The sequence below is a fragment of the Lipotes vexillifer genome, unplaced genomic scaffold (assembly GCF_000442215.2).
Source record: "Lipotes vexillifer unplaced genomic scaffold, Lipotes_vexillifer_v1.1 scaffold763, whole genome shotgun sequence".
NCBI classification, from domain to species: Eukaryota; Metazoa; Chordata; class Mammalia; order Artiodactyla; family Lipotidae; genus Lipotes; species Lipotes vexillifer.
Genome location: NW_006770909.1, coordinates 5365561 through 5378385, shown reverse-complemented (window position 1 = coordinate 5378385; position 12825 = coordinate 5365561). Strand labels below are relative to the sequence as shown.

The 12825-nt window shown below is 37.5% G+C and overlaps 1 protein-coding gene across 1 annotated transcript in view; it reads right to left on the bottom strand.

Annotated features, from left to right (window-relative positions):
- MYNN (myoneurin) overlaps positions 1-12825 on the bottom strand; it is a 15764-nt gene that overhangs the window by 2571 nt on the left and 368 nt on the right. The window contains 8 exon segments of the mRNA XM_007446432.1: positions 355-441; positions 1506-1589; positions 2477-2655; positions 4524-4683; positions 5408-6198; positions 11245-11541; positions 12436-12459; positions 12461-12659. Coding sequence (XP_007446494.1) covers positions 355-441; positions 1506-1589; positions 2477-2655; positions 4524-4683; positions 5408-6198; positions 11245-11541; positions 12436-12459; positions 12461-12659 — 1821 coding nt within the window.

The following is a 12825-nucleotide window of genomic DNA, read 5'->3' as shown; positions in this document are numbered from 1 at the left end:
TATATGGTTGTTTATGTATTCTCTCATTCTTGCAATTGTTCATATATCAGGTTATTTATTTATTTATTAACATCTTGATTGGAGTTTAATTGCTTTATATATATATATATATATATATATATATATCAGGGTTTTAAAGGAGGAAGTATTTCAAGCAATATTTATTACAAGGTCAATGTGGAAAGAAATTCAGAGTGAACTCATCTGCACATTATAAAGCTACCTTCCTCATATGTGTGCACCTAGTTTTTAAAAATATATATCTAATATAAACTGTTACAATGTGTATCTCAACATTTTAAGGAATAGTACAAATATGAGAGCACCAAATTTTTAAAAAACAGAAGCATTTACCAGAATGGACTTTTGTTTTGTGCTTCTTTAAATTTTTAATATCTGTGTAAGAATTTCCACATAATTCACAGATAAATGGTCTTTCTCCTGAAAAACAAGTTAAAAAATTAAAATCTCAGTATTTTATCTCAAAATCTCAAAAATATCAATGTTCACGAACACAATGCAAACATTATACTGTTTAAATTTAGTTTCAAGTTACCATTTTAATCTCTTGGTTCTAATATAGTGAAATGAAAACTTCTATACACATAGGCACTCCTTTCCTTTATAATACAAAGTGTACCTATTTCAAGGAAAAATCGAGCATTTTCACTAACAGAACCTTCAAACTAAAAAAAACTTACTTTTTTATTTCTATCAGACATAGAGTGAGCGCCAATTATATGCCAGACTCTGGCTAAGAGATGTAGCTGGAGGAAAAATGCGTAATTATGGTTTCTGCTCTCAGGTAGCTTATAAATTAGAAAATCCTTTAAAAATACTCACAGAATAAAAATACTACAAAATTATCATTCTTTTGAAATAAGAACTGTTCATTGCTTTATAATGCAAAGTAAGGAACATGAGGATATAGAAGTTGCCAATAAACTTATTAACTGTTTACTACTAGGTGCTCACACTATACTAGATAGGAATTACAAGAAATAACTTTTAGAAAGAAAAAGAACAGTAAGTACATTTTCAAAGTGGTGTTCTCCTTTGTTTTAAAATTTTTTTGTGTATTTCATATTTTCTTCATACTACTTATATACTACCTTTTACAATAACCATGTCAATATTAAAATATATTCCTAAAACGTGCATACTGAACATTGTTTAATAAGAAAATCTGGTATTATCTTGGTATTATCTATTCTTTTTCATTTTTTGGTATTATCTGTGTAATTTTATCCAAATCATTTAAAAACCATTGATTATCTGGCACACTTCTTAGAAAATCTACACAACTCTTGACCAAATTTAATCCATAATCCAAACAACTAAAAAAACAAAAATAAACAAATAAAAAGTTGATATTCATACATTAAAATATAACTACAGTTAGAGTATGATTAGATACCATATAGTCCATAATGGTTTAAAGTCAAGGTTTACATAAAAAGAAATTAGAGAGAACAAAAAATAATACGTTCTCCCTAAACACAGACCTGTATGGGATCGAAAGTGTTTGTTGAGCTCTCCTGAGGAAATAAAACTTTTCCCACAAATACCACATATGTATGGTTTTTCACCTAGATGGAAAATAAAAGATAGCGAAGTGGTGTACTATACCAATATAATATTTATCAATTACAATAATCTAAAGTAAGCTGTTCTAAAATATTATTTAAATTAAAACCTCTTTGTATTGTATTTCAGAGGTATTTTCAGTGTGATCCAACTTAAATGAACATTAGTAATTACTTTACACTGTTCATGTAACCTGATGCTTTTCATATAATAAAACTTTCTCCAAATATCCTTTTAGTAGACTACAGGTGGGCAAGAAGTCTGATTTTTATATAATTAAAAACATGAAAATTCATCAATCCATATTTCACTTTTTGCTATCTATAAGATTATTAAAGGGTTATCATTTAGGAAAGGTCTATTAAAAAATTACCCTACAAAAAAGTGAAAATTTTTGAACAACAGGTTTTGCTTCACAATTGATACTCTGGGTTTGAAGTATCTATTTAATTCGCAAATCTTACAATGTCTGTGTAGAAAGAGTCCTAAGAAGTTATTAAATCAACGTTCTACCCAAATTCACCCCAACCCCTTAACTTTACAGTTTTATCCAAGGGAAATGAAGCTTCAAGACCCTAAGGAGTTCTTCTAAGGTCATAAAAAATGTCTTATTAACGCAAGTTTACATATTGTCAAAATTATCTGATTTTAATGTATATAAGTTACATGATAAAAAATTTCACCCACTGTGTATTATTCTAGAAAATAAGTCTGCTTTTATATCTAATATTTATGTGAAAATCAGAAACACAAAAAGCTTCAAGAAGCACAGACACAACAGATATATAACTACAAAGCCTGTAACCTACTTTTTGTAAAGGCTCAATTTCCCTTTTTCTTTTATTTACAACTTTCCTTATTTTAAGCCACCTCTGTGTCAAATCCTTACCGGTATGTTTTCGAGAATGAGTAATAAGAGAACTAGAGACAGCAAATGCCTTCCCACAGGTGTCACACACATAAGGCTTTTCTCCCGTATGCCTTCGAACATGATAGGTCAATGTGCTGGCTTGGGCAAATCGCTGTCCACACCTATCACATACATATGGCTTCTCTCCACTATGCTTCCTGTTAGTAAATAAATATAAAGATACATGTTGGCAAGTAAAACAATCTAAGGATCATGCCACACAGCAAACATTTTTCATACAAATTCTTCATGCAGTATCTTATTTCATTTCATCTTAACAGATCAACAATATGTATTTAAAATCAACAGTTTTCAATGTATACTGTCAAGAATAAATGTTTTGGTTTTCAAAACATTAGTTCTGAGACTAGTTCAAAGTTTTGTCATCAGCCTTATGTGGTAGTCAAGTGTGCCCATAATACTGCAGGCAATTATTTTTGTCTGTCCATTCACTCACTCTTCAAAACTCTTTCCTCAAACCTTCAGCACCTCCTCACTCATCCTCTCAGCTGATGTCCTTGCTTCCTGTTTCACTGAGAAAAATTTAAGGAATGAGAAGTAAATTTCTACCACACAAATCTCCACCTATAGGCATCTGTATCTATAGGGTTTGCTTTTCTTAACTCTAATATGAGAATGACAGTTCTTCTGAATCCAAGTACTCCACTTTATACACTTAAGACACTATCCTCCTTGCCTACTCAATGATCACTCTTGCAATTTCCTCCATCCTATATCATCTAGTTTCACCACCCCTTTGGATCGTGGCATACAAATATACTGATATATCTCCCATCTTAAAAAAAAAAAAAGACCCCTGACCTTACTTACTCCTCTATTTTCTGTTCCCCTTTAGTAAAATCTTGAGTCTCCAATGGTTCTACTTTCATTTCTTCTCTACTAGCCTCTGCTAACACTGCTTTTGTCAAAACCACTGCTAACCTCTCAGTTTGCCAAATCCAATAGTCAATTCTCACTCTTAATCTCAGAGTTTGAAACTGAGTTTTAAACTCAGTTTCAAATCTCAGAGTTTGAAACTATCATCAGAAACAATGATTACTCCCTCTGAAATCATTTCCTCCACCTGGATTCCAAGATAGCCCAATCTTCTGGTTTGCCCCTATATTGGTTGTTCCTTCCTAGTCACTTATAGTGACTTGCCCGTCTCCCAGAACTCTTAGTGTGCCTTATGACTCCATCCTTTGATCTCTTTTTTATCCATCTTCACTCTCTTGGTGACCTCATCTAATGTTATGACTTTAAATACTATCTACTCAAACCAGTCCCCTGACTTCCAGACTTAGATAACCAATTATCTAATGCACGTTTCCATTCAGATGTCTAATAGTCATCTCAAATTTAACATGATCAGAACTCTACTCCTCAACTCCTGTACTCCTACTTAAACTGCTTTGTCCAGAAATCTCCACTTCAGTTAATGGTAATTCTATCTTTTCAGATGCTCAGGCTCAAAACCTGAGAATCATTTTTAATTCTACTCTTCTTTTTTTCTTTCATACCCCACATCCAATGTGCAGCAAATTCTGTTTGTTGTACCTTTAAAATACATCCAGAATCTGACTACCACTTATCTCTTCCACTGCTATCTCTCGGACCTGAACCACTGTCACTCTCACTTGGGTTTTATCTATAGCTTCCTAACTGGTAGCTTTGCTTCCACTCTTGCAATCCTACAATCTTTTGCTTAACATAGCATCCATAGTGATCCTCTTACAATGCAAGCAAGATTACATCACTTACTTCTCATTCTCAAGAGTAAAAGCTTTATAATGACCTACAATGACCACCATCTGGACACCCTAACACCATTCTGATCTTATTTCCCTCCCTCACTTATTCCCCTCCAGGCACCATGGCTCCCTTGCGGTTTCTTCACTGTACTAAGAATACTGTGTGGTGGTACCACAATTAGAACTCTACTGTCCTGAATTCTCATATAATAGTCTATTTAAGGCTATAGTGCATGACAGACTCAAAGATCAAACATCTGTTTTTTTGTTTTTACCTTGCATGAATCTTGAGATTGCTAGAAGTTGCAAATTGTAAATTGCATACATCACATTTATAGGGTTTTTCCTCACCATGATGCATGCGACTATGGAAGACTAGCTGGCATTTCTGAGCAAATCCTTTATCACACAATTCACATTTGTATGGCTTCTCACCTAAAGGAAAAGTAAATAAAATTTATATTTAGAAGGAAATATTGTTTTATTTGCTTAAGCCATACAAGCTTTCAAAAGAGTTCATCAACAGTACTAGTTTCAGTATTCAGAAAATATTAACTCTAGGAAGTAAAAAAGCAAATAGGATATTTTTCCAGATTCATTACTGAAACCACCAGTAGAGTTAAAAGAAATTAGTGTTTCTTAGTCCGTAATAGTGAAAAGTGATCAATGAGAGAAATACATAATGCATCTTAAAAAGCACAAATCTAAGTGTACCAAAAAAGGTAAATATAGAGGCTGAGGAAGGAATGTATACATAATTTATGTTCAGAAGTTCGACAAAGAAGCAGGTGGTGAGATGTGTTGGTAAAATCTGAGAATCAGCCTGAGTTGTAATTACTTTTTATCAGTTTTAATGTATTGTCTGTTAAATATTTAGCAAGGTAGAACTAAATTTATGCTTATTTTAATTGTGAGGGAAAATGGTTTAAAGAGTTCACACACTGGGACTTCAGAGTATCAGTTACAACAAAACAAATAGCCATTAAATACATGGTCACAATTACAAAGACATTTTCAAGTCTAACATGCTCAATACTTTTATGAATACAAGTATATACCAAATTTTGGTCACAGTCAACACTGTATGTTAATATGTTTATAAAAATATTATTTCGGTCACAATATAAAAACGATTATACTTTTCACAAACCAGTCTTACCTGTATGAGTTCTTACATGCGTTTTCAGCTGATTACATTGGGTAAATGCCTTTCCACACAAGTGGCAGACATAAGGTTTGACTCCTTTATGTATTCTCATGTGCCTTCGCAAGCTGCTGGCTTCTGAAAACACTTTCCCACATGTGTTACACATTGGTTTGGCCTTGGAATACCTCTGATCCAGCTCTTCCCCGGAGCTCTCCAGCTCGTAAGAGTTCTTGACACTGGCTATATTAGACATAGAGTGTTCTTTCAGAGCACAGTTTGGCTGTGATTTTCCACGTTTCCGTTTCACTGTAACAGTTTGCACAATATCTTGTGCTGGAAAAGTATTTTCCACAACTGATGTCAACTCAAGTTCTGAATTATTTCTTTGTGCAACTTGTTCTATTACAGGTGTGGACAATTTATTTGCATCTAGATATACTTCAACAGGTGCATTCTCTAAAATGTCACTGGGATATTGCACTGTTTTATTCTGCCCTGTTTTCTGGGAGTTGAAGGCCTTCTTCTTCTTTTTACTTTGAGATGACTTCTTTGCTAAAGCCCCTCGTTTAGGATTTGCCTGAACTAAATCTGTAGACCCTTCTGATTTCTCCCGACTGTTATAATCTCGTAGAGTAAGGAGACAAGTCTGTTGATTCAATTCAATGTTTCCGGTAATACTAGATATCTCTGTAGAAGAGGGATTAGCAATAAAAGCAAAATCTTCCATCTTTATTTTACATTTAGTGACCACCTCTTCCACTTTGAGATAGTCAGCAGCCTGATGGATTTCTTTAACATTCCAACTGTAAGGAAACAAGGCTAAATGACAATGTTCTGATCAAAGAAAAAACGTTTTTGAAACAGAGCTACACAAATATTTCTGTCTTTTAAAGACCTAATGAATTAGAATGATACAAAAGGCCTAAGAGAACAAATTTATAAAAATTTTATTCACTCAGAATGTTAAGGCAAAAATCTCCAGTTTTATAGAACTTGAAAAGATGAAAAGTAATGGATTATTCCTATGTTCCAACCATGGAAAAACAAAATGTTAACATTTCTACTTGTTAAGAACACAGCTGGAACACGAAAGTGGCTGTTAGCAACTCACTGCCTCCTCCCATTTCTCCTGAGGCCTCTTCAGATACCAACCAACTTTTCTGGACTGGCAACAAGAAGAGTCTAAAGAAATTATTATCTTCCTCTGCTCCTGTGAAGAACTTCAACTGCACTTCTCAAACTTTCCTGTGCATGTGAGTCACCCAGGGATTTGTTAAATGTAGATTTTGATTCAGTAGGTCTGCTTTGGGGCCTGAGCATCTGCATTTCTAACATACGCCCTGGTGGCGCCAATGCTGCTGGTCCATGGATCACATTTGGAAGAACAAGGTTTTAGAATGCACTAAGCTCTCTCTAGCAACCTTCCCAGCTTTTTTGTGTGTGATCCCCAACCCGAATTAGCTGGAGAGTTTGTCATATTAGTTATGTAGAAAAAATTAATGTTCAACATTCCAATCAATATTTACTGAGCATTTCACTTTATAAAATGCTTAATCTGCCGACTCAGGAGCCCGCGGTGCGGGGTGGGGTAGGGTGGGCAGCTGCCCATTAGACCAGCAGAGCAGGACTGCAGGGGTGCGGCCCTCCCTCCCATGCCCTTCTGTTCAGATACCCAAGGGGCCCATGTGCACCCCTGGGATCACATGGCCGAACACAGGACCCCAGAGGTTTCCAGAGTCTTTGCCTACCAGGGGGCTGGGGCGGCCCTGCCGGCCCATCTCTGAGCAGAGCATCCCTGGATGGGGCAGAGCTGCATATGGCTGGGCGAGACAGGGAGGGGTGGGGCAGTGGGCTCTGGAAGGGGCTGATGGTAGCAGATAGGGTGTTGCCACCTGCCTGCAGGTGGGAAGCACCCTGACTGAGTGGGTGGCGAAGGGTTGGTCACCAGGCCCAGACCCCCAGCTCCTTTGGTTATAGACTGACATCAGAGTAGTGGCTCATGGGAAGTGGTTAGCTGGAAGGTCTGAGGCCTGGCTCACAGAGTCAGGGAGGAGCTGGGAGAAGGGGACAGTACTGTGAAGGCAGATAAGGGGCAGCAGCCTCAGGTTTATGCCCCCAACTCCCCTGGTATTTTCCAAGCCAAAGACAAAGCCTGCAGCTTACTTTTAAAAAAATTCTTTTTAAAGAAAAGCAATTTATAAAAGCAAAAAATTAAAAATCTCCTTATTGTTAAATCTTTTAATATGTATTGTTGTATGTATTGAATAAAATATGAAAAAAAAGAAAAGAAAAAGCAAAAAAAACAATTTACTGAGCATTTACCATGTGTGGTACTGAGAGCGATATTAAGAAATATCAAATAGTCTCTGGCCTCCAGAAGTTTACAATGTAGTGAAAGGCTGGCTGTTCAGTTATGCTAGCAAGGGCTCTGGATTACTAGCTGAATTAATTAGAATAAATCAGCATCTTTGGGTGCTTCAATTTTCTTAGCTGTAAAGTCAGAGAGCTGAGTTGGTATTAACACTAAAAATATGCACTTTTAATTATCTGACGATGGATACATACATAAACATACACATACATACATACATACACACACACACCCTCAAGTAACCTTCCTACTTGTCATTTTCCCCAGATATTATTTAATTCTTCAGAAAAATTAAGTAGATTTATAGGCTAGTTTGGAAACCTAATCACCACTTTTAGTGAACATTTTATTCTCTGGGAAAATCCATCCCAAGCTCCTAAACATACTACAAATAAACTTTTGGAAAACAATCTGTTTGTAAACTGACTCCCTTAGCTAAGAAAACATTACTTACAATAGTCTTTTCTTATGGCCTTTGGCTATAATTCTGGAGCAAATAACGAATGATCTTTGTAATCAAGTTAACTCCCCGTTTGCAAAGATATAGCATGAATGCCCCAAACATAAATACAATCTTATTCATCTTCCATACAAAATGCTTTTTGCATGTATATAGCACTGTCACTCTCTAAAAACATTACGTTTCTTAAGCATTTTTATTGATTCTGTTATACAGTCCATTATTAAATTACAATAAATGAGAGACACCATTAGAATGAAAACCAAACTTACTCCATCACTTGTTATACTTAGGTCTCAAATTATAATTGTGCTTAGTGCTTCATAAAATGAATCACAAACAAGGTGAGATAGCCTTTAAGACCAATACAAACTAGTATTGAGTCACACACTAACTGTTCAGTACTGAAACAGTAATTTATACTAATTATTTATCTATTTCACAGATAGCCTATAATCTCAGTTACAATTAAGAGAATCAGCATTTGTTTATGTCAATAATTGATCTGCTTTTGTTTATAAGCATGAAGTTAAAGTGCCTGCAAACTTGCTTTCACTTTTTGAATAGTCACTGAAAGTCATTTAATTACATATTGCCAGGTATATGGCTAAATGCTTTACATGAGTAATTATAATCCCCATTTTACATACAAATGAAGGATCAGAGGTCCAAAGAAGTTAAGTAACTTGTCCAAGATCACAGAAGGTTAGAACTAAGATTTGACCAAGGTAATCTAGCTCCTGAGTCCACTTAATTCTTTATTATTCTGTTTTCTTAATCACTAAATTGTACAGACTTTCTATTTTTGGTATATGTCTTCTCTTGCATTTGTGTCTCAGCTCAAACAATTGGCTCCCCAGCTCCCCAGGAAAGACATGTATCAAAAAAGACTGGGCTTCCCTGGTGGCGCAGTGGTTGAGAATCTGCCTGCTAATGCAGGAGACACGGGTTCGAGCCCTGGTCTGGGAAGATCCCACATGCTGCGGAGCAACTGGGCCCGTGTGCCACAACTACTGAGCCTGCACCTCTGGAGCCTGTGCTCTGCAACGGGAGAGGCCACAACAGTGAGAGGCCCGCGCACCGCGATGAAGAGTGGCCCCCGCTTGCCACAACTAGAGAAAGCCCTTGCACAGAAATGGAGACCCAACACAGACAAAAATAAAATAAAATAAATTTTAAAAGACTGAGCCAGGGACTTCCTGGGTGGCAGTCCAGTGGTTAAGACTTCACCTTCTAATGCAGGGTGTGCGGGTTCATTTCCTGGTCGGGGAGCTAAGATCCCACGTGCCTTAGGGCCAAAAAACCAAAACATTAAACAGAAGCAATGTTGTAACAAATTCAATAAAGACATTAAAAATGGTCCACATCAAAAAAAAAAAAAAAAGATTGAGCCAAACATCTGGCTCTTCTTCACATTGTTTTTTTGCATGAAGGCTCAAAGTAAGGCACTCTTCATTGTGTTCCAATCAGTTCAAGATTTTTGGCAAAGTTATTTGAAAAAGGGAAACCACTAAATTGAAGATCAACCAAAATTCACTGGTTTTGTGATTATTTTATATTACGTATTCTAAACTTTTAGATCAGAGGCACTTGTATAGCCAAATATTCAGTAAATTTAAATAACATCATATGATATTTATCTATGACACTGCTTTATTCCTTTAATCAACTTACACAGAACTGACTCAAAAATTTCATTACATCAAAATTTAAAAGCAATTCCAAACAGCATGAATGGTTCCCTTTCAATAGGATTAAGGAACATTTCCACGATAAGCTGCAGTGTAAAGAGAGGGAAGAACTTTGCTTAATGTGTACATGCATATATCTATAGAGATCACCTGGAAAACAATGAAAGAATATTTACCGAAGTGTTAAGAGTGGTTATCAGTGGGTGGCAGAATTTCAGGTGTTTCCTTTTTTGTTTTTTCCCTAATTTTTCTCCAATAAATGCGGAATTAATGGGCTTGTAGAGTAGGATAGAGAAGAGGAAATAAAGGAAGGAAAGTAATGTTCATTGGGAGGTAGTAAATCCTAAATCTTCACAGTAACAACCAATGTAGTTATTATCATCTCATTTTTACAAATGGAGAAACTGAGGCCCAGAGAGGCTATAGCTTGCTCAGAGACATGGTGACTTGACAGGCAAGATCTAATTCTAAAGCCCATAATCTTTCTGTGTCACATGATGATCTATTCATGTTTACACTTTCATAAAAAATGGAGAAAAGAAGACAAGAGTAAGTTGATTGGTTTCTCTTTCCTTTTATCCCCACCACCATTCCCCCAACAACAAGTAAGCATATTAGTATTAATCTAATTATACAGTTCATCAAATATGAAAGACACAAAATGCCTGCATTACAGATTCCTCAGAACCTACTTCTTGTCAGTGCAGTGACAGCATTAAGCATCTCAGAGAAGCATCCTAGCATCTTAGACCAGACTTAAGCATTAGCACTGATAGCTCTACCAGGCAAAAGGAGTCATGGCCATTAACACGCCAAGTAAGTTATTTTCCTGAATCAAGATCAGGAAGAGGTCCTGCAGGTTGCTATTTACAGCTGGAAATGGGAGCACTATTAAATGAACACAGAGATTCTTCCTTCTTTCTCCACCTATACCTCCCCACCCCTAACACCTTAAGAGGTAGGGGATAGAGAGTGAGAGAGAAGACCAGAGTTACATAAAGACCAAAAAGCAAGGGGAAATTGGAAATTCAATTAAAATTCATCATATTTTGATCTTTAACTGAAATCACAGGCTTTGTTTCAGTAGATAAATCAAATGTGTCAAAAACCATACTTTAATCGTATTAACATCTGTACTTTTTGTGCTTATGAAATGTGGTCTGTTTATCTCAAAGCAGAGACACTGACTTCTTTATTAAAAACAACACTGTGCACATCAATATTTGAAGACTCAGAGTTCAGGGACTAAATGGAAAAAAACTAATCTGCTTTAGCTCTAAAGACTATTGACCAGCTTTTATAAGTGGAAATAAAATGTGTACCTTACCTGTCAAGATTTAAAGTTCCTGTGTATATAAATTCCAACAGTTTCTGAAATCCATCAGCCTTCACCTGACTCTGATCAAGAAAGACATTGTTCTCTGAAGTGCTTCTGTAGATCGCACCAAAATACTCACTAAACGAGGCAAGCACATTCCTATGAGCTTTAAACTGGAATTCCCCAATTACTATGGTGCAGTCACAAAGAAAACCTGCTTCCCGTTGTTTGTTCAGTCTCTCTAAAAGGTGCTCACAGTGGTGCGAATACTGCATTTTGATATCAGAATCGAATTTTACCCTTGCTCTAAAAAACAAAAAGAAATAGTAAATCAGTAACCCTAAGTTTTCATCAAACTTTTCACCCAAGCAATTGGTGAGCGAAGAGACACAGAACATGAACTAGAATAAAGTCTGTTCTCATTTTATATCCCCAGAAAATTCTTATCAAACAGATATGGATAAAACTGCCGAAGGGATAAATGCCTTTCTAGCTTTTATTTCATCATGGTAAACTAACACAATCCTTTGGACACTTCAATAAATGGCCATGTGCGAAAACATTTTCCACAAAGTGGAAAAAAAAAAAGCACCGCAAAATTTCACGCCTTTGCATCAGTTGAACCTTCAGACTTTCAAGCTCAGTAGGCACACGTATACTACGAAAAAAAAATTAATAAACCACTAAGAAATGATTTCTTGGGACAAAGGGGGAAAGGACACTGTATGAGTTCTTTAAAATTGCTCTCAATCGCTTCTCGGCTTTTTGGCTAAGATCAAATGTAGAACTCTCAAATCACTGAAACCTGTTAGCTTCCTCGGAGCACAGTGGCTTCAAACGCAAGGTGGGCGCCCAGGAGGCGGAGAACGAGCAGGACCAAGAGTTGTCAAAGGTTAGGTCACTCACCCGAGGAGGCCACTCCCCTCCCTACCCCGCCTCCACTCGAGGTGGCATCGGAGACTGACTGCTAAAGCCGGTCTCTCCTGGCTTCCGCCTCTCTGCCCCTCGCCGAGCTCCCACTCCCGCGAATTCCCACAGCAGAGGTTGTGGCCAAGGCCAACACGGGGGCTGCCTCGCCCAAGCTTTCCACACTAACACCTTCACTCCGACCTGAGCGCGAACTCCAAGGGGCCTGCCCTCCAATGCCCCTGGGTCTGGAGAGAGCGGGGACAGCAGGCTGAGGGCGAAGACAGAACTCACCTATAGTAACCCAAAGGAGAACAGTTTCTTCACTCTCTCTCCGCCATCTTGGAAGGACGTCACCGCGCCACGCTCCACCTCTCCCTTCTTCCTCCACGGCAACGTCACATCCGGCTCCGGGCGTTCCGTGGCAACACCGTAGGCTCTAGGATCTCGGAGGGCAGATGCCGGCCTGTGGGGAATAGTCTGGCGTACAGAGACACCGCTACCTAGCATGCCAGGAGCTAGGAAGAAACAGGGAGAGTCTTGGATACGAGATCTAAGGGCTCGCTCACAGCGCCACACCTGTCTTCCTCATTCTGAGCATTCTGGTTGGAGGACAGTCGGCATCTCGCGCTCTGCCCGCGTTCTGGGCCGAGGCTGAACCACGCTGCACCGCGGGGCTCTTTC